The 19858-nt window shown below is 44.5% G+C and overlaps 3 protein-coding genes across 6 annotated transcripts; 2 read left to right on the forward strand and 1 right to left on the reverse strand.

Moving 5' to 3' along the window:
* Window positions 1-1050: 1050 nt before the first annotated feature.
* On the forward strand, window positions 1051-5039 carry LOC135997785 (zinc finger and BTB domain-containing protein 8A-like). Its single transcript, XM_065650655.1, has 4 exons — window positions 1051-1187; window positions 2095-3079; window positions 3980-4149; window positions 4412-5039. Exons 2-4 carry the CDS (start codon window positions 2122-2124, stop codon window positions 4739-4741), a joined length of 1458 nt encoding a protein of 485 aa, XP_065506727.1. The 5' UTR covers window positions 1051-1187; window positions 2095-2121; the 3' UTR covers window positions 4742-5039.
* Window positions 5040-6363: 1324 nt separating this feature from the next.
* Window positions 6364-12687, reverse strand: ZBTB8OS (zinc finger and BTB domain containing 8 opposite strand). 3 transcript variants are annotated; one of them, XM_065650450.1, is made up of 8 exons: window positions 12397-12687; window positions 11031-11199; window positions 9600-9624; window positions 9098-9219; window positions 8811-8893; window positions 8352-8404; window positions 8065-8101; window positions 6364-7643 (listed from the first exon to the last, which is right to left on the reverse strand). In XM_065650450.1, the coding sequence occupies exons 2-8, from the start codon at window positions 11116-11118 to the stop codon at window positions 7557-7559; spliced, it is 495 nt and encodes a 164-aa protein (XP_065506522.1). In that variant the 5' UTR covers window positions 11119-11199; window positions 12397-12687; the 3' UTR covers window positions 6364-7556. The 3 variants fall into 3 exon arrangements, with proteins under 3 accessions (XP_065506522.1, XP_065506521.1, XP_065506523.1); XM_065650449.1 differs by having other exon boundaries at window positions 12256-12687; XM_065650451.1 differs by having other exon boundaries at window positions 12241-12687.
* A 125-nt stretch (window positions 12688-12812) lies between these two features.
* Window positions 12813-19835, forward strand: RBBP4 (RB binding protein 4, chromatin remodeling factor). 2 transcript variants are annotated; one of them, XM_065650446.1, is made up of 12 exons: window positions 12813-13016; window positions 13888-14035; window positions 14683-14828; window positions 15479-15652; window positions 16286-16401; window positions 16557-16717; window positions 16842-16968; window positions 17076-17153; window positions 18019-18095; window positions 18217-18274; window positions 18368-18478; window positions 18697-19835. In XM_065650446.1, exons 1-12 carry the CDS (start codon window positions 13001-13003, stop codon window positions 18760-18762), a joined length of 1278 nt encoding a protein of 425 aa, XP_065506518.1. In that variant the 5' UTR covers window positions 12813-13000; the 3' UTR covers window positions 18763-19835. The 2 variants fall into 2 exon arrangements, with proteins under 2 accessions (XP_065506518.1, XP_065506520.1); XM_065650448.1 differs by having other exon boundaries at window positions 13891-14035.
* Window positions 19836-19858: the final 23 nt, after the last annotated feature.

The following is a 19858-nucleotide window of genomic DNA, read 5'->3' on the forward strand; positions in this document are numbered from 1 at the left end:
TAGAAGGTTCCTATTAGTTGGAAGGCAAAATGTAGGAGAATGAAATAGAAGAAAATGTTCCTAATTCTGGCCAAAAGGCTGAGTTTTGAAGAAAAGGATATTATAATCCCCCAGTCCTTGCCTCCAGACTTTCAGTGTGCTTTTCCCGTCAGGTATAAATCTGTACCAACAGTCTGTATGTCTGTTGAGTGACGGGTATAATTTGATAAGCTACTAAGAAAATCTTATAATACCATTTAGTTAAGAAATATTTTCTTTATAATTTAATTTAAAAAACCTCCCACACTGGACATTACTAAGAATATTTAACTCTTAAAATGCAGAGATGCGTTTATTTGGTGCATCAAGAACTTTAAACATAGTAGCAACACAGAACAAAGGTTTCCAACTCTTGGCTTAGCTGTCGTATTAAATTAAAGACTGATGAAATTCTGTGCCATACCCCAACCTGACACTTTCTACTCTGCAAATGGGAACTGTTATTTTACCGTGTTCTAACTGAGCCTGCTTTGAGGAGGGGATGGTACCATATGACCTGCAGATGTTCCTTCTCCAAATTATTCAATGATCTCAACAAACGAGATTGAAAGTGCCTTGTCTTCTAACGTGCATCCTGATTTGATTTTCTTTTTCCACACAGAAGGGAAAAAAAAGACAATCTGTCATATGCAGTACTTTGGTTGAGGATTATCTCCATCGTTAGAAAGCAAAACCTCCCTGTTATAAAAATTCTGCTATATTGAGTAATGTAATAGACCCTGTGCCACAGAACTACAGATATTTCCCATTCAGGTGGTGCCTTCCTTCCACATACAGAGATATCCAGACTGGCCTTTAACAATAGCGATGCATTGTGTGTGGTATGGTCGTGGGGCCTCCTGGGCAGCTGTGGGTGTGGGGAGCGGAGCGGCCGCGGCTGCAGGGCGCTCAGGCAGCGGCAGCCGCTGGGCTGCGCCTGCAATCGGTGCGTTGCCCCTTTAATTGTGTCCCCAGCCCTCGGGCGTCTCTGTCCAACGCCCACGTCAGCAAATACCTTTTGTTTCTCTCACGTTCGGGCTTCCAGGGCTCGGGGCTGCGGGAGCAGCGCGTCGCCTTGAGCCACCGCGAGCCCCGACGCGGGGTCGGGGATCCCGCATCCACCGCCCGCTCCCCTCGGCTCAGCCGCAGCCGCCCGCAGGACCCAGCCGGTGAGTGGCGGTTGCGCTGGACACCGATAGGTCGGACCGGGCGTCGGGGCTGAAGGCGGCTGAGAGCGGGCTGCAGCGAGGGACGGCCCCGGGCTCCGCAGTCTCCGAGGACAGCCGGGTCCGTGTCGCCGGTCCGCGGGCAGCTGCCCCCGGAGCGGCTCGTTGCTCGGGCTGCACAGCGCTGGGGAGAGACCCAGGCAGGCGCCATTTGCAGCCCCGGGCGCGGCAACAAAGGGGCTGCGCGGGAGTAGGAGCGGGCGGCGGGTGCGCGGGGAGAGGGGCCGCGCACGGGGGCGGTTGGGGCGCTGCCAGCGCGGAGAGGCTGCGGGGGCGGGAGCGGCTCGGGCCACGCCGGGCGCCCGGCACCGGGTGGCGGCGGCAGCAGCTTGGCGGGAGCTCTCGCGGAGCTGCAGCCGGGGCTCCGCTAAGGCGGGCGGCTCCGGGCTGTACGCCCGTCCCGGCCCAGCCCGTCCCGACCCGGAGGAGCGGAGCCGGGCGGAGCGCTGGCGCTGCGGTCCCCGCGGCGGGAGCGGGGGCGGCAGCCCAGGAGGCGCCTCCGCGCTCGGGCGGGCGGGTCTGGCGCCGTCGGGCGTCCCGGGCTCCCCGTGGTCGAGGGACCAATTGGGCCGGGCGTGCGGGTGATTGACGGCGGCCTCGGCCAATGGCGGGGGAGCCCGGGCCGGGAGGGCTGCGGCGGCCGGGGCTCTGCTGCCGCTGCCGCTGCCTTGTGCGGCCCCCGCTGCTTCTCTCGTTTGTGACACGGGGTAGGGCTGCAGGGAGTCTGGAGATACATTGGGAATGTGATAACATGCACGATTTTAATGTTTTTAAAAATAGACCTCATCTCCTTAAAACAGCATTCAGCACACTGGTTTAGATTGTCATGATTATTGTTTTCACTTTCCAGCGAGCCTTCCCGTTACTCCTGGAGGGGATGGAGATTTCTTCCCACCAGTTTCACCTCCTCGAGCAGCTGAACGAACAACGGAAACAAGATTTGTTCTGCGACTGCAATATCCTGGTGGAGGGAAAGGTCTTTAAAGCACATCGCAATGTGCTGTTTGCCAGCAGCGGCTATTTCAAAATGCTCCTGTCTCAGAACTCGAAGGAGACGAGTCAGCCAACAACAGCTACTTTCGAGGTTTTCTCTCCAGAGACATTTATGGTTATTCTGGACTTCGTATATTCAGGCATCTTGTCTTTAACGGGTCAAAATGTGATCGAAGTCATGTCAGCTGCTAGCTATCTGCAGATGACAGATATTCTTAATGTCTGTAAAACGTTCATTAAGTCCTCACTGGATATCAATGAAAAGGAAAAGGATCATTACCTCAGCCTTTCGGCCAAAAGTACAAACAGTGAACCTGCCCGTCCATCTCTTTATCGGTCGAGAAGGAAAGCAAAGAGCAACCCCCGGCGTTCCTGTTCAATCCCAGATGAAAAGGCTAATCCGGTGAATGAAAATTCCTGGAGTAGTTACAGCAGCTACCTGTCCTCAGAGGTGATTGTGCAGCGGGCAGAAACACAGCTCTCGAAAAGAGGCAGAAAACAGGGCTCGACGCGGAAGCGCCGAAAGCACCTGGGACTGTCACAGACCCATGATTTTGTGGGGTGTAAATCGAACAAAGCCGAGCGGGCCAGCGGAGATGGCAGCGCCTCAGATCCCAGCCACGTCTCTCATGTCAGAGAGGAGGGTGAATTTGACGCCGAGAATGATGTTGAGCGTGATGATTACGGATACAATCATGAATCAGAAGTGGTACCGAAGAGGTGGTCTGTTGCTCAGCTAGAACAAGAACTTTCAAGAACTTCTGAGTTCATGGAATTAAAAGCAGAGGAACTGTACACCTCAATGCCCACAATTTTAGGTGTAATGAGCAGTTGGAACGAAGGTAAAAAATACATTTGGTTTTGCAAAGATGATCTTTTGGAGAGAATTTGTATGGCTGCATGAAAATGATGCCTAGAGTAGCAGATTATTTTCTTGACTTACTCTATTCTAGTGCCTGACAAAGCGAGACTCTGAAGCCAGAATAGGGCATGTGAATTAGAATCAGAGCGCTTGACTTGGGTATTCTGGAAAGTTTAAACAATACGCATCAGATTATTTGGACCCACGTGAAGCTTAATGAAGCCTCAAGAGCTGTAATTTATTTGGGGACCCGAAGGACTGAATTGCTCCTGTCACATCCCCAGTACCTGGCAGGAATTCAACCTAAATCCACCCGTGTCCTTTGCAAGAGAAGGACCTGTCACTGGTGGACACGGCATTTCCTTAAGGCCCAAACCTCGCGGGTGTTTGGCCACGCTACATAAAGTGTCCAAGCTCTTGATGGACTGACAGCACATGCCTGAGATGGTGCAATAAAGCTGACAGCTGTATTCTTATGTGCGTTCCTTTGGAAACTAATGTACCTATATTTCATGATAATTGCATAATTTCAAGACATTAGGCATCCTAGTATATTACACAGAGATTATAGATGTCAAAGCTATGAACTGTTAGTTGATGGAAGAGGCAGATATGATGACTGTATATTGTAGCCAGGTATTTACCATCATCTGTATGTCTAAAAAATACCCTGAGTAATAAAGAATACACCATCAAATGTCTGTTTAACGCATTCAGTAAGTAGTATTTGTTTTGGGGGATTATATTTTGGGAATTTTCCTATTTAGTGACAGACCAGAAGAAAAATTAACTGCTGCTTTTTTAAGCTGAAACACAATCAAACTACTACATAAAGACAACCTACTGATATTTGCTATTTTCCCTTATTTCTCTGTAACAGATGACCTACCTCGGATGCGGTTCAAATGTCCCTTCTGTACACACACCGTGAAACGCCGCGCGGACCTGAAGCGACACCTTCGGTGTCACACGGGGGAGCGGCCGTACCCCTGTGAAGCGTGTGGGAAAAGGTTCACCCGGCTTGAACATTTGCGTAACCACTTCCAAACGGTACGACGTTTCAGTTGGAGGTTCAGCCTAGGAAAAAACCCACAATGTGTCATTGTACAAGCTGTTCAGTCATTTCCAGAACTAATACCAGAAAAGCTGTCTAGCTGCACATCAACTATAATTATTCATTATTTAAATTAGCATATTATTTTTTTTTTTTTTTAGGATGATTCAGTTAATTTTCTTTTTCTAAAAAAATAAATTAAAAAAAACACCTGCTTTTAGATGAACACTGACATTTCCAAATTTTAAATCTCTTTAGATACATCAAGCTGGCAAACTGATCTGCAGGAAATGCAAGCGCCATGTAACTGACCTAACGGGATGTGTTGTTCAGCAAGGAACAAGACGCTACAGACTGTGCCATAAGTGTCTGGCAGAAGCTAATTTTGACAGCATCCCTGATGACTTAGACGCTGAACATTCTCCTGTCTCTTCCACGGGAAACAAACGTTGCAAATGGGCTTTGGAGGAGGAACAGAAATCAGAGGAAGAGACGATGGAGGAGGAACCATATAATTTGGTTGTCCGACACGCTAATGATGATATTCCAGAAGAGGCAGATGAAAAGGTGAAACCAAATATTAGGTAGATGTATCTGTGTATTCGTTACTGTCATATTCAAGATTAAATTGCTTGTGTCCTACCAACTAATGCTGGTTTATTACTTTCATTAAAATTAAATACTGCTAAAATTCTACTATGAGAAGTAAAATATGGACTACAAACAAGTTTTGTACTTACAGACATATAACAGTGTAACTACTTCTAAATATCATCCATAAAGTACTTGTTATCTGGAAACTATTTGGAAGAATTGGTTTATTTTTTAAAGACAAGCTCAGAACTCCATAATGAAAGTATGAACCGTTTTACAGTTCTTCAAAGATTCTGTACAATATAGATTTTTTAAAAAACAAATATTGATGATTTGATTTGAAAGTCTTACTAAAGCAAGCAGCTAAGAAATGTAAAGCACATTTTTGTTGACACTGTAATTAACATGTATATACACTTCAGAAACTTCTAAAGAAAGGAGAAAACAAGTGGAATTCTTCCTGCTGAAGAACCTATTTACGAGAGCTTTGTTTTCCAAATTTACTGCTGCTTATAGTTCAGAAAAGCATGCTTAGTTTTAAAGAATACACGCAGCCATACAGAGTAGAATAATGAACTGAGCATCTGTAGCGCACTTGGATAGTACGAGTTTGCCTTCCAGATATGCAGTGGTTTTGTACTGTGAATTTTAAAGATACACTAACGTGATTCCAAGGAAATAAAAGTGCAATCACTGGAAGTACAGTTGTCAGGTTTTTTCCATTTTTTTTTTTTTCCAGGACTGCTGCAAGATTTGCTTAAATTCCTGTCTTTCTTCTTGTAAGATAATAAAGAGGCCAACTCCCTTTAATTCCATTGGGACACTTGTGACTTAGATCATGGAGCTACTTTAGAAAGGTGTTCCTGCTCCTATAAATTTAGGGTGCTTAACGGCTGCTTGACAGTCAGCATAAAAACATTTGTTTATAAGGACAATTTCCTCTTGGAGGGTTTAAGCAACCTTTGTAATTCTGGAGTCTCCAGCTTTTTTAGTAATCATATTTTTTTCCCAGAAATCAAACAACACTAATTTAAGGCCCATTTTATAAGTATTTAATAAATATCGATTAAAAAATAATAGATGAGTAGCACTTACTTAGTTAATCCAAATGCTTTTCTTGCAAATTCCTGTGATCATTTCTAAAAGCTGAGCAGTTTACTGTGTTACTACAGCCTGTGACTGACGGTATACACGGGGCATCTCAGCACTTCTACAAAGTTAAGTTTTAACTACATAAATTTATCTTTTCCCGTTTTAGCGGGTTGGGCTAAAGCAAAAAGCTCCTCGGCCGCTGCGCCCGCCGCCTCCTCAGGCTGTGTGGAGAGCCTCAACTCGACGCCTGATTGGCTAATCCCAGCCACTTGACCCAACCAGCCAATGAGGTGTCAGAGCGGCGGCTGAGGGGCGGTGCCGCGCGGCCCGCCATGGCGGTCGCCTCCCGGGGGTTGATCCTGAGGCGGGAAGAAAACCTGCTGTGTGAAAAAAATCGTACTTTTCGTACCATCAAATAGGCACATCGTCATTCTTTCTGACCAAAAAAAAAAAAAAAAAAAAAAATCTGCTCACCTTAGGGGATAAAGCACAAGTGTAATTCATTAGTGTTACAAATCCACTGGCCAAAATTATTCACCCACCAATCCAGCAAATCTTTCAGTCCAAGTTTTATTTTGGCATTGAAGGTTTCTCAAGAAATAAGAGGGATTTTAACCCTCAGTGTTCATGATATGGAAATAAAAACAGATCTTCACAATATAGAAATAAAACCAGATCTAGTTAAGATGCCTTTACAACACAATGCAGACGAGCTAGTCCCTCCAGAGGCGAGGCACTTGTAGCATTTACAATAAAAAACGCCGCTCAGGCCAGCACCGACTGTCCCTTACTCATAGCAATGGCAGGTAACGCACATTTGCTGTCCTGTGATTTAAAACAAAACACACTTTTGATTATTTTTTGATTAATTTTGATTCAGTGAAGTCCATTGTCCTTTGACATTAAAGGATTGTCTGTATTGTCCTTTCTAAAGGAAGACATCAAAGCAGATTCAAATGATCTGCTTTTTAAAAGAAGAGAATAAACTTTTGCAAGACATAAAATCTGGTGCATCCCCTTCTACAGCAGTAAATACTTTTTAGAATGATAACAGAAGCTATTAGGATTCCATGTACATGACCACATGCTTTAGGATTTCATGTGGAAATTTATTTACAGCAATTCAGCACCACCTGCTGGTAATGACTTTTTTTTTAAAGTAATCTAAAGGTGTGTTTGCTTTTTAAATTGGTGTACTTTTTTAGGGGTCCTTTGAACAGACTGAAATTTTTCCACATTAAATCCAACCCACTTTGGTCTTTTGGACCTTTTATATAATACAAGTAGGGATGTCACCTCAAAATTGGAACACTTAAACCTGCAAATGAAATCATGGAGGTGAACATTATCTCCTGCCACCCTACAAAAAGACAGCATTTCACCTAACAGCTCCACTAATTTCTCTGTTTAGTTCATATAGCATTTAACACATGTAGCAGCCTTAAAAGCTGAGTACTAGCGTTCCTGAGAGACTTTCAGCCCCTGCAACTCTTTTCTTCTAACACCCCCAAAACCCAACCAGTTTTTTTTTTTCCTGGCCTGCAGGTATTTCTGTCTCACCATCCTCAAGTCAAAACACAGGCTGACACTCCCTGCAATGACTCCCTCCAATTTATGACTCGAATTGGCCAATTCCTTAGTTACTTCAGGGGTTACACTTTTCAAGGGACTTCTGCCAGCCAATGACAAGCATCTGCTCGACCACACTTTTCTTGCTTTAAATATCAATGATGACAAAGACTTCTGGCTTTTCGTCTTCACAGATCTGCATTGCTGAGTAGGTTATGGCTTTCACCTCTGTGCCCTAGAAAGAAAAGAAACAAAAGCATGGATGTTCTGAATAACATCCCTTCTAGCAGTTCATGATAATACACAGTATTTATCACCTTCTACAAATGTTATCCAGTTTCATAGTTTTTCCTCCCTAAAAGCTGTAACTATATTTGCTTTGATGAATAAGAAAGTTGGCATACTAGTGAGTAAGTAACTCTTCCCTTATTTTACTGCCTCTTGAATATTACAAATTCCTCCTCCTCTTTGCTAGTGCTGAGGAAGCATCAAATGCAGAAACAGGCAGAACATGAGATGTTAAGTTCTGTGCCTGTGATACCATTGAGGTGCATTTATACTTGGATCTCTTGAAAACTTAAAGATCCGATTTAAAAGACACCACCCCTCCCCATCCTACCCCTACAATGTAGAAGTACAGATGAAGCACTGCGTACCTGAGGGTGTTTAGGTAAAGAGAACTCTTCTCCCCACCTTTAAAGACAAAAAGAAGAGAGGTGGTTGGAATTCTGGTAATGTTTATCAAATAGTTTCATTGATGAGCATAGGACAGTGAGATTTTACTTTAAAGCCTCAAAGGAAGGAAAAAAGAAATCCACAATCCACTTCTTCAAAAGCATCAGTGGACTCCAGCACATCACAGGATTTCAGAGTGGTTACTCTGAAGGCAATATCTGTGTTTCCAGTAAAGATAGCAATTACTCAACTGATCGTTTGAGCTCACCCAATTGATCTTATTTTGAATTGCATTCGGTCAATGTAAAGCACTTTCACTTCCTGCAGAGAAAGCAAGAGGAGAAATACGTCAGTAACATCTTCCATCTTCAGGCAGAAATTCTCAGTAAATCCCATTTACAAGGGTTATATTCCACTGTTTAAATGGAACCTAAAACCAGAGAATCTGAGCAGCCTCAAACAGGTATGCTGCTGCTTGGAACACAAAGGTGGCAGAGCTGCCCCTACCATATAATAGCAACTAACAATTGCTCTTTGAGATAACAAAGTTTAACAATTTGTTTCCCCAAGTCTTTCTGCCCTGGTATTTTCAATTCTTCATGTGCTGTGCTTAAGTGACTTGTTGTGTCCCTTTTTTTTTTCCTAAAGTAACACTGAATTCAGTGTTGGTATTATCAGAGAATACCCTTGACTTACAAATGGAAAAAGATCCAAACAGAACACTTACCCTGGGTATGAAGAACTCATTAGCACTGAATTTATACAGCCACTCATCCAAGAAGTGGAAGAGAAGAGACAACATGTCGTGTCCTGCATGGTTGAAGCAGAGAAGATGCTCAGCTGATTTATCTCACCCAAACATTTTTAAGAATACGTCAGATGTACATCTAACGTACACCTTCTGCACTATTAGAAGATTCAGATTAGTGATACTTAGATTTTAATTAACTGCAACAACACTACACAAAGATTCAAAATTTTGGTCCCCTTCTATAGAAGTCAGCGCAGCCTTACCTTCTGCCTCTACCTCTACTGTATCCACAGGTTCCACGGTCTCTGTGTCGGTCATGTAGCCAAACATGGCCATAACGCACTGCTCAAAGGCTTCTTCCAAAGTGTCCCCCCAGGCATGGAGCCTAAAAAACCATGAGAATATGGAAAAATCAGTGTTTTATCAGACAACAAGAAAGTTATTTCCTAAATTAGATGTCTATAAAAGTGAACTACTCAGAAGGAATTTCATTTAAAAGAGAGAGATTAAAAGGAGATTTCAAAAGACATTTCCAAGTAACACAAGTTTAATCAGCAGCACCACATTAGAAAAGAAGCCAAACGTCATTTTATGCTCTCCCAAGAGCAGAAAAAAAAATTGACCATCAAAAACCCCAATGTGTGACATTTCACAGTTCCACCAGGTGTACATCTGCAACCAGTTCTCAACAGTTACTCCAGACTTAAAGCAGTGTAAGAAATAATCAATTTGTCATAGTGAGAAACCCCAGCTGCCCACACTTACTGCACATCTGCGGTGTGATCCAAATCTGCAGGGAACGAAAAAGAAAAGGCACAACATCAAACATACTTTAAAAGTGAGGACTAAAGAAAAGAAAATCAGATATTGCTGTTATAACGAGAACTTTTTGCATTCATTTTCAGATGTGAAACAGTGATAATCTATTTTCCAGTATATAAGAAAACATTATCACAAGTGGAATCTTGGATTATTCCTACCAAGCAGAAAACCAGCGTTTAATATAATTATGTCCGTGCCCCAAGTGTACAGCACTGGGTGCAAGGTATGGCTGTTGTAACGCAACAGGCTTCTACAAGTTAACTGCAATAAAAATAAACTTTAACCAGGAGTTAAAAGTTTTTGCTGAAGTCTGCAGGACGGAAAATTATTCATGCAGAGGGTGAGATTTGCAAATATTTCCAGCCCAGTGAACAAATACACCTGTCCACACCCAAAACCATCCATTATGCAAAAAGAAGGGTTTTTTTTAAAAGTATGTAATACAAAAGAGAAGGCAATCTTCACTAATAACATAGGACTAACATCCCAAGCATGTACCAAGTTTTATAATACATGAACATCATTTATATTCATTTAGACGAGTGAGAGAAATGCAAAATTATACCAGGTTGGCAAAACCAGAGCTAACTTGGGATGTAAAATAAACGCCACACCATGATCACTCTAACTGTCAGATTGTTCTGATGCTGTTTAAATCGTTCACACGCTATTAATGGATTCTCAGCGACGGTCTCTAAAGCAAACAAATTCCAGCAGATGTAAAAGAAGAATAAAACCTCTTCCAGTTATGGGAACAGCGTGACTATTACAATATGTCACCATATTTCTGCACTGCTATCAAATAAAGATCTGAACGCATCCTAAAAATATATATTTAACAGAGGAATAGACACTGTCCTTCCAGACAGATACAGCTCAAACAGAAAATGGTCAAACACTGAATGTGTTTCTGAACTCCTGTGAGTGCCCTGGGCTGCCACTTGCCTGATGTGTTCTTAGAAGACATTCCAGGGGTGGGGAAAGGAAGAGATAATGATCTTTAAGCAGTGCATGTAGGAGAAAAAACACCACAGGGAAGACCAACACATTCTTGAATATGCCCTCCTATATAAGAGGTAGAAAAATGTACCGCCTTGCTAAGAAATGGCCTGAAAGAGGAATGTTTCCAAGGTGAGACTTAAGTAATTTATTTCTATTATGATTTCTTTAGCACCCATAACAACAAAGGCATTTACCTGTGATAAAGAAAGACAGATATCTCATCTCTATTAATTCAACTACACATGCCTCTCACAGTCTAAACACACACAGTACCAACATATTAAGACACCTCACGTGCACCTAAAAAGCACGTCCAGCTGTTTTCTGCCCCCTCCCTCCCCGTCGCGATTGCTCAGCGTTAAAAACACTCACATTCGTATTTCTTATTGAGCGGTGGGTATTTGGCTTTGACGGCCTTCTGCTCCTCCGTCAGGTTGTAGTCCCTCTCATTGGCTGCCATGGCTGCTGGTTTGGACAACTCACTCGCTTCCCGGTGGTAGGAAATGTGGGCACCTCGGCAAGAGCTTCAGCTCTTGGGATGCTGCGGGAGAAAAGGGAGAACCACCTCTGCATTCAGTTCTTTCCACTCAATAGCAGTTCGTTAAGTTGTAGACAGGCTCAGATATCAAAAAAATTACAAAATGCACCTCATTTGAGTTGTTTGCTCTCAAAACTGTCACTGGGAGAGGAGGGAAGTTCCGAATTTAATCCTACACCACTTGCCTCTGAACTGATACGAGTTACGTTCAGCCAGTGAAGCCAAGGGACTACAGTCCTTACAGAAAACGTGGACTTTGGCCTTTTCTGGGAAGAACCATGTTTCTTCTTCCTTGTTTTGCACAGCAACAAGCATTTTATTCATCCTCAAATAATAAAATACCTTAATAATGAAAAATAATCAGCCCACTGGTACTTTACACAGCAAGCTGGAATTTGCACTGGCTCCAAACCCCAGGAAGGAAGATCTGGAGCCTTACATGTGATTTTTCTTTAGGAAAACAAAACAAAACATTTTTTTCTTAGGACAGGGACTACATTTAAAGCTTCAATCCTAGAAACACATGCACGGCACACAAGTGCGGAAGTTTTACTGTTTCTTTTGTTGCACAATGTCTTTTAAAAGTTTTTAAAGCAAGAACTGTTATCAAATCCCTATTTAAAAGTCAAATTTTCAGATATTCAAAGTTTCTCAGTTTCATACAAGCTTTCATTTGTAAATCTAACAGACACAAATTGGAGACCCTTATTAGTTTCAGGTTAATTACTTTTCTTCAGACTAGAACTCCCCACATCTCCAGATATAATAACCATTCCCACTCTTAATATTTTTGTGAATTAAAAGATTTATGCACAGCTGAGCCCCAAGACTTCTGTAACTAATGTAAATTATAGATTAATAGGTAGCACGCAACATCACCAAGGCTACTTTTAAACAGGAGTGGATCTTACTGCCAGGCTAAAAACACAACTACATGGGATTTCCAGTTTCTGTCTTCAGGTAAGCACCTAAAAGTGTCACAAAGAGCAGCCTGGAATTGAGAAGCCAACGTTCCTCAGAGAGAATAAACCCAGATGAACCCACATTTTGACTTTAAACCTGTTAAGCCTTGACTGCGGATGGTCAGATCCACAACCGATCATGCCAGGTTCCCCACAGCAGGCCGATTGGAACCAGCCGATACACTGAATAGGGGGGGAAAAATAAAGGAGTTATTAATGATGATAGATAATTAATAACCCAAGAGCAAGGCGAGGATACTGCGAAGGTTTCTGGGCAGCCCTGTGAGGAGGGAGGGCCGCGCCTCAGCCCCACACACGCGCCAGTCTGGTCCTGTCCCGACAGCGTCTGCCCTCAGCCGTGGTGACCAGAGAAAACCGCGGCCACGGGCCTTCCCGCTCCTAAACCGCGGCCTCAAGCGGGAGGAGCCCCTCAGCGCCGGGCGCTGCCGCTTTAAGAGCGGAGCGAGGGGCCCGCACCGCCCTCCCCTTCCCTTCCCTCCGGAAAATGGCGGCTCCCAGGGGAGCTTCAGCGGCCCCTTCCTCCCCCGCCTTCCTCCCGGCCGCCCTCCCACGTGACCGCCGCGCACGCTCGCCCGCCCGGTGTCCCCGCCCCGCGCCTCACGCCGATTGGCTGTGGCGGCCCGGCGGCGGGCGGCGATTGGCCGGCGTTGGCGCGCGAAGGGGTGCGCGGCGCCGGAGCGGCACGCAGCGGGGGCAGGAAACAATAGAGCCGCGGCCGGAGGGGTCCGAGCAGGGAGCGGAGGAGCCGGCCGCCCGCCTCGCCCAGCTCAGCTCGCCCCGCCTCGCTCCCCGCAGCCGCCCCGCTTCCCCCCCGCCCCGCCATGGCGGACAAGGAAGGTAGGCCTCGCGGCGCGGCGCGGCGTGGCGCAGGCCCCGCGGCGCGGCCTCCTCCGCTCCGTGAGGCGCGGGGTAACCGGTCCCCCCCTCACCCCCCCGCTCAGGCACCGGTGTGAGGGGAGCGGGGGCGGCTCCGCCAGGGGGCGCGCGGGGCGGGGCCCGTCTCGCCACGCGGCCGCCGCCTCCCCGGGGCCAGCGGGGGGGGTTGTGGCCCGGCGGGTCGGGAGGCGACTCCGCCCGGGGGATGGGGGTCCCTGCCCGGGGCCGGGTCCCTCCGCCCGGCCCCCCCTTCACCTTTCCATCCGCTTGTGGCCGGAGGGAGTTTGTGTTTTCCGGGTAGGGGCCGGTAACCGGGAGGGCCGTGCCGTGCCGGGGTGCAGACAAAGGGATGTCAGCGGCCCCGCCATCGCGGCTCTGCCTGCCCGTCCTTCCCCAGGGGAGGGTGGGACAGGCGGGATAAAACTGAGAGAAACCAGAGGACAGCAGGAGTCTCGGAAAACTGGATTTTTGGGAGCCCGGAGCACTCCATTGAACAGCAGCTGCTGGAGCTCCTGCGTTTAAACATCTTTAGAGCTCTGGGTTTTGCCTTCAGGGGATCCTGGGGCACCAAATTTCACGATTTTGTTATGCTGCTTCTGTTGAGATGGTGAAAATTCACGTGGTTAATACTAATTCTGAGCCATATATCCAGAAACAGTGTGCAACAGAGGATGTTTAATCATCCAGCAACTGCTCCAATAGTCCAACAGCAACCCAGGGTGTGATGTAGTCGGCTCTTTATTCAGTTGCCCACTCGCAGTGTTTTGCATGTGTTGTAAATATATTCATAAAGGCTAATCGGACACATTTTTTTTAAAAAAAACCACTTTAGCAGCCTTTGATGATGCAGTGGAAGAACGTGTGATCAATGAAGAGTATAAAATATGGAAAAAGAATACGCCCTTCTTATACGATTTGGTAATGACCCATGCTCTGGAATGGCCCAGCTTGACGGCTCAGTGGCTTCCTGATGTTACAAGGTAAACTGATCCTTTTGCCTTTTTTTTTTTTTCCTAAAGCAGAGTACATAGTACATCTGGGATCACTTTTTGTTAAAGAAAGACACTATGTGATTCCTTTCTGTCTTAAATGCTTTTTGTACCCTTCCCTGGGCAACAGCAAGTTGAGGACTATGAACACTAGAGAGATAAACAGTACAGTCATTTTTAATTTGACAAAATGTCTTCTGTTACTGAGAAGATGCTTTCACACATTTGATTTCCATGTTTTTCTCTCCCAGGTTCGCCCTCCCCTTTACTAAGTAATACACTACTCAAAAATAGAACTAGATGTAATATCTGTATAACCACGGTGTTGTTTCCCTAGCAATGTTCTGCTTGCTGTGGATGTTCGTGCCCCTCAGAGTTGTTCTTGGCGGCAGCAGCAAAAGTCTCTGAAAGGAAGGCACGGGAATGATGGTGTCAGAATGTTGTGCTGGGAAAATTTTAGGTTGAGATCTTGAGTTCTGATAAGTGATTTCCACCTGGGGAAGCGAGTTTGGTGTTGGAGCAGGAGAGCAATGATAAAAGTGTGTTATCAAAAAGCTGTCATCAAAAAATGTTGTAATTAGCTCAGTATTTGTGTCAACCCCTCTTTTTGTGTCTCATGTAACTCTCTTCCCCTGCAGACCCGAGGGCAAAGATTTCAGTATTCACCGGTTAGTCCTGGGCACCCACACTTCAGATGAACAAAACCATCTCGTGATAGCGAGTGTGCAGTTGCCCAACGACGATGCGCAGTTTGATGCTTCACACTATGATAGTGAGAAAGGAGGTAAGAGACCCAAAATGTGGACTGGGGGAGCTTTGACCATTTTTTCTTTCCCTTCTTAATAGATTATTTGTCTTTCCTTAAAGTTCAGGCAGCAAAGTTTGGATATTACTTCTAAACGAATCAATTTATTTCTAAGTGGTATATTTACTTAAATACTATGTCATTTGAATGGACATAATGTCTTAATATAACAATGAAAAAAGAAGGTGGCAGTGGCAGCCTTATTGCAAAAGTGTGTGGGGAAGACTCACCCCTCCCTATTTCTCATCAGGAATCAACACTGAATTTCCTGGAGTACTGCTTACTGGTATTTTTCTTATCATTTTAGCATTACATAAACTCTTCCAGTGAGAAAGTCACTCGTGTGAAAGAATATTTTATTTCAGAGGAGCGTAATGTTTCAAATGTTCTTGTCTGAATTCTGCTGCCTGATAGTTGTGCCAGCCCCTCTTGGATAAAAAGATAATTGTATTTTGTTCAGTATATCAGAGTTGAATCTGATGCTTTCTGTAATCTTAGCTGGCTGTCAGCATTGCTACAAGTTAAACATATCTTAAAAGTGCTTGATAGTACCAGTCGTTGAGTCTGGATCTTTGTGTCTTGATCTGAAATTGGCTTGTTATTTGCAACTACTGAATTCTTATTTCCAGAGTTTGGAGGCTTTGGGTCAGTTAGTGGGAAAATTGAAATTGAAATCAAGATAAATCATGAGGGAGAAGTGAACAGAGCACGTTACATGCCACAGAACCCGTGCATCATCGCCACAAAGACTCCATCCAGCGATGTCCTCGTCTTTGATTACACCAAACACCCCTCTAAACCAGGTGCTTTTTTGTTGTGTTTGTGCTTCAGAGATCAGCCAGCCCTTCCTTAAAAAAATGTAGTGAAAAAGAGGTTAAAAAGTTTTGTGAATTGCATCTAATGTGTGATTTTAGGGGAAAGCGGGTGTTTAGTGTAGAAGGTTATTTTATTTGAAGCTTAAGCAATGAGTATTCAATAGGTATCAATAGAAGCGTACACTTTTTTCCTTTTGCTGTTTTACTGCCTATTTTGTCGTGGCACTGCATGTCTTGGTATTTGGGGTGGTGGAAGGTGGCTTTTTGGAAACTGTATGATTTGCTGGGTAGCTGAGCTGTTGTCCTGGAGGGATATTAACGGTCATTTACTAATGAACTCGTCGAGGTTGTATAGAGTAACTAGTTCTGCCCCGTGCAGGTTGGATCAGAAGTGGCGTTCTCAAAGTGCAGTTGGAGATGAGACAAAGAAAAATGTTGCACCAGCAGAGTGTTCAGGGAGCGTTTTTGAGCAGTATCTGAGATGAGCTGCTTTTCCTCCATCCAGCTATTGAAAATGTCAGCGCAAAGTTTAGTAAAGCACAGTGACACTTAATGTGAGGTATTCTGGGATGTACTGGGAATGATAGTAGGCACTGGAGTTCTTACGCTGCCTCTTTACAGACCCTTCTGGAGAGTGTAACCCTGATCTGCGTCTCCGTGGGCACCAGAAGGAAGGTTACGGGCTGTCATGGAACCCAAACCTCAGTGGGCATTTGCTTAGTGCTTCTGATGATCATGTGAGTACTTTAAATACAGCTGAGGCACAATCTGCACTTGGTGTCCCTTGGCAAAGGTTCAAATGTTGTTTTGTTTTGAGAGGGAGGAGGGAGGGGAGGTGAAGAGAATGACTGCCTAAAGATGCAATGTTTCCAAATTTTTTGTTTTTTTAAAGACCATTTGCTTGTGGGATATCAGTGCTGTTCCAAAAGAAGGCAAAGTGGTGGATGCAAAGACCATCTTCACAGGGCACACAGCAGTAGTGGAAGATGTATCTTGGCACCTGCTTCACGAGTCTCTCTTTGGATCTGTTGCTGATGATCAGAAACTCATGATGTAAGTGGGGTAATGTCTTCAGAAAGCACGTGCTTCTGTCCCTCTTGCTTTCCCATCTGCTCCTTAGTCCCTCAGTAAAATGGGGTGTAAACTTTTGTTTCCATTCCGTGTTTTCCCCGTGCAGTTGGGATACTCGGTCAAACAACACCTCCAAACCCAGTCATTCCGTGGACGCTCACACAGCTGAAGTCAACTGCCTCTCCTTCAATCCCTACAGCGAGTTTATCCTGGCTACGGGATCAGCTGATAAGGTATGTCTGCCTTGAATTTGGAACGCAGTTTTTGAGTTTCTGATGCAAAAGTCTGGTTGTATATATTGGTTACTTCAACAGAAAATTGTTTTGTATTTTTTTCCTAGACTGTTGCTCTATGGGACTTGAGGAACCTGAAACTGAAGTTGCACTCTTTTGAATCACATAAAGATGAAATATTTCAGGTATAACAAAATATCTTTTATACACATAGACAATTCTACTCAGCTCTCTGGAAAAAATGAAAAATATTCTCTTCGACTCTGTTTTTATGAAATTAAAACTCAAATATTCTTTCCTCTCTTCCGCTTATAATTTTCTGGCTTCTTGTTGAGCTGTGTAGCGCTCTGTGGGGCAGAGCTCCAGAACAGATAAGAGTGTCCAGAAAGCCAGAGGCAAAATAACGAGGAAATGGTCGAGAGCTTTAACCACAACACAAGGTGAAATGCTAGCAGTGCGGAGGAAATGTAAATTATTCATGGCAGCAGATTGAAGCAGGGAGGCACCATGAGATGGCTGCAGCGTTTTCATCTCCTCAGCTTGGTCCTGTAGGAAGGTTCAGCCGGTGCCCGTCACTGTGCATCACCGGAACATCCTGTGACAATGAACAATTGCTCATTTTGCTGGGGTAAATATAGAATGTTAACATCACTGGTAACACATGCTGAGCAGAAACAGTATTTCCATCTCCAACTCATGCCTTGCTCAGGAGAAAAGTATGTAGGGTTTTTTTTGTGGAAGGATTACTACTTAAGACTGTAGTTACCTCTAAACAGAATTACACGTGGAATCTTGAAATGTCAGCTTAGTGTGCAGAATTATGTGTTCTTTTCCAGTCCTGTGATCCTATTAAGTGGTGTGTTTTGGAGAGATTCATCTCCAGCAGAACTAGTAAATATGAGCTTTTGGGCAGTTAATTACAGCGATTTCTTTTCATGTGTAAACCATACCTACTACTTAAAGAATCTGTAGTTTGAGTTTGTTGTAAACATCTGTCATGTTACAGCTTCTTCAAACTAACTCCTTATTGAAATTTGTCCTCGTCTGTAGGTTCAGTGGTCTCCCCATAATGAAACTATATTGGCTTCCAGTGGCACTGACCGCAGGCTAAACGTCTGGGACTTGAGGTAAACCCCAAATTAGCCACCTTGTCCTGACAAAATATTATTGATGAATTGCATCACACTTCAGAAACCAACCAAGTAAACCCTAACTTTTGCATTTTTCCTCCTTTTGTTTTTTTTACAGTAAAATTGGAGAAGAACAATCCCCTGAAGATGCTGAGGATGGTCCCCCAGAGCTGTTGGTGAGTCTTTGGAGTCTTGCTTGTTTTCACCTATTATTCAGCTCTGTGATGTAGATTTGAAAACATTCCCCATTTTTCTTTCCCCAATACTAGTTTATTCATGGTGGTCATACTGCAAAGATATCTGATTTCTCCTGGAATCCGAATGAGCCCTGGGTAATTTGTTCTGTATCAGAAGATAATATCATGCAAGTCTGGCAAATGGTAAGTTGTTTGGGAAGATGTTAGGGAATGTTTTGGAGACGTGGCTGTTAAAAAAAGGCCCTTTGTGCTCCTTCTTTAATGTTAATTGGTCTCGGGGGACCAGGGATGGGTGATACAGATGAAAAACCTCCACGACTTTTGGAAGTGTTCTAGCAGATGGAATCCTGTTCAATGTGGTTGCAAAATGCTTCTTCAGTTCCTCCCTCTCTGTCCTGCAGGCGGAGAACATTTATAATGATGAAGACCCTGAAGGAAGTGTGGATCCAGAAGGTCAAGGCTCCTAAACGACAACCTTTTCCTGTTTTTAGTCTTTTTTGTTCTCTTCCCTCTCAACCCTGATACTGACTTAACACTGGTTTTGAGACACACGTAGACTTTATGTTCAGCCATCCTTCTGTAGATCACATCCGCAGGTGGTTTCTTTTTAACCCAGATGGGGAAGACTCCCTAAAAAAAGGGCTCAGCCCAACTCCGCTGGTGCCGTGCCGTAGCTCCTCGCTCCCATTTCCCACAGCAGCCTCTTCGCACGGGGCTGCCTGTCCCATTTTAGCTGCCTACATCACACAGAGCAAACTTGGGTTGGATGGTTTTTTCTTCTTCTGTCTTTAGCTTGCTACAGCTGTGGGTTTTTGCCTAATTTAAGCAAAAGTTAAAGCGGTAGAGCTGCCAGAGCGTGCTCGAAGCCAATGGAGATGATACAAAGCGTTAATCCACTGGCGGTTCAGAACTGGAGCGTGGAAGGTCTTGTCCTCTTCAGTACAGCTCTGAGGTCTTGGGGTTCCTTTAGTTCATCTGTACCTTGTGGCTTTTTCTGCCTCTGCAGATACAAAGCAGACCTGCGGATCCTGACTTCAGCTAAAATTAAATTTCTATATTTTTTTGTCTCTATTGGTAATTCTGGGTTTTGCATTCCTTCTTACCTTCCTTTCCCTTTGCTCCCGTCCGCTGGTTGACAGCAGTTTGGATCCATTAGCTATTCCTGCAGAGTGTTGTTCGCCTTCCACGTATTTTGCTCTATGGTGTGTTTCTTGAGCTGTGTTTTTCATATATATTTCTTTCCTTTCTGTGAAATGGTTTTTAAAACCTTGGGGCCACCAAGTTGTAAAGGCGTGTGTTCTTACCAGCTGATGTACCATGGGTGGCATGCCCAGTAACCTCAAACAGCATTGGTAGCTGGGATCTGTAAAGCGAATTAAACGTGGATGAACTACTTTTTTTAGGAGTTAGTCCTTGACCACTAGTTCCTGTGCATCTCCCACTGGGGTGTCCTGTTCCACCAGCAACCTCTTACTCTCCATGCTCCTCATGACTAATTGCGTGTAAGTGCTTCAGATGGAATAAATTTTTTCTACGTAAATGCTGTATGCAGGTGTGATTTTT

This window comes from Caloenas nicobarica, chromosome 23 (genome assembly GCF_036013445.1).
Source record: "Caloenas nicobarica isolate bCalNic1 chromosome 23, bCalNic1.hap1, whole genome shotgun sequence".
NCBI lineage: Eukaryota > Metazoa > Chordata > Aves > Columbiformes > Columbidae > Caloenas > Caloenas nicobarica.

Excerpts from the sequence above, each read along its gene's own strand:
- LOC135997785 (XM_065650655.1), top strand. The coding sequence starts at position 2,122 with ATGGAGATTTCTTCCCACCAGTTTCACCTCCTCGAGCAGCTGAACGAA. Across the intron at positions 3,080-3,979 it reads AATGAGCAGTTGGAACGAAG|ATGACCTACCTCGGATGCGG; the intron begins GTAAAAAATACA and ends TCTCTGTAACAG. Across the intron at positions 4,150-4,411 it reads TGCGTAACCACTTCCAAACG|ATACATCAAGCTGGCAAACT; the intron begins GTACGACGTTTC and ends AAATCTCTTTAG.
- ZBTB8OS (XM_065650450.1), bottom strand. The coding sequence starts at position 11,118 with ATGGCAGCCAATGAGAGGGACTACAACCTGACGGAGGAGCAGAAGGCC. Across the intron at positions 8,894-9,097 it reads AGTAGAGGTAGAGGCAGAAG|GACACGACATGTTGTCTCTT; the intron begins GTAAGGCTGCGC and ends TCAACCATGCAG. Across the intron at positions 7,644-8,064 it reads CTTTACCTAAACACCCTCAG|GGCACAGAGGTGAAAGCCAT; the intron begins GTACGCAGTGCT and ends TTTTCTTTCTAG.
- RBBP4 (XM_065650446.1), top strand. Across the intron at positions 18,275-18,367 it reads ATGGTCCCCCAGAGCTGTTG|TTTATTCATGGTGGTCATAC; the intron begins GTGAGTCTTTGG and ends CCCCAATACTAG. Across the intron at positions 18,479-18,696 it reads TCATGCAAGTCTGGCAAATG|GCGGAGAACATTTATAATGA; the intron begins GTAAGTTGTTTG and ends TCTGTCCTGCAG.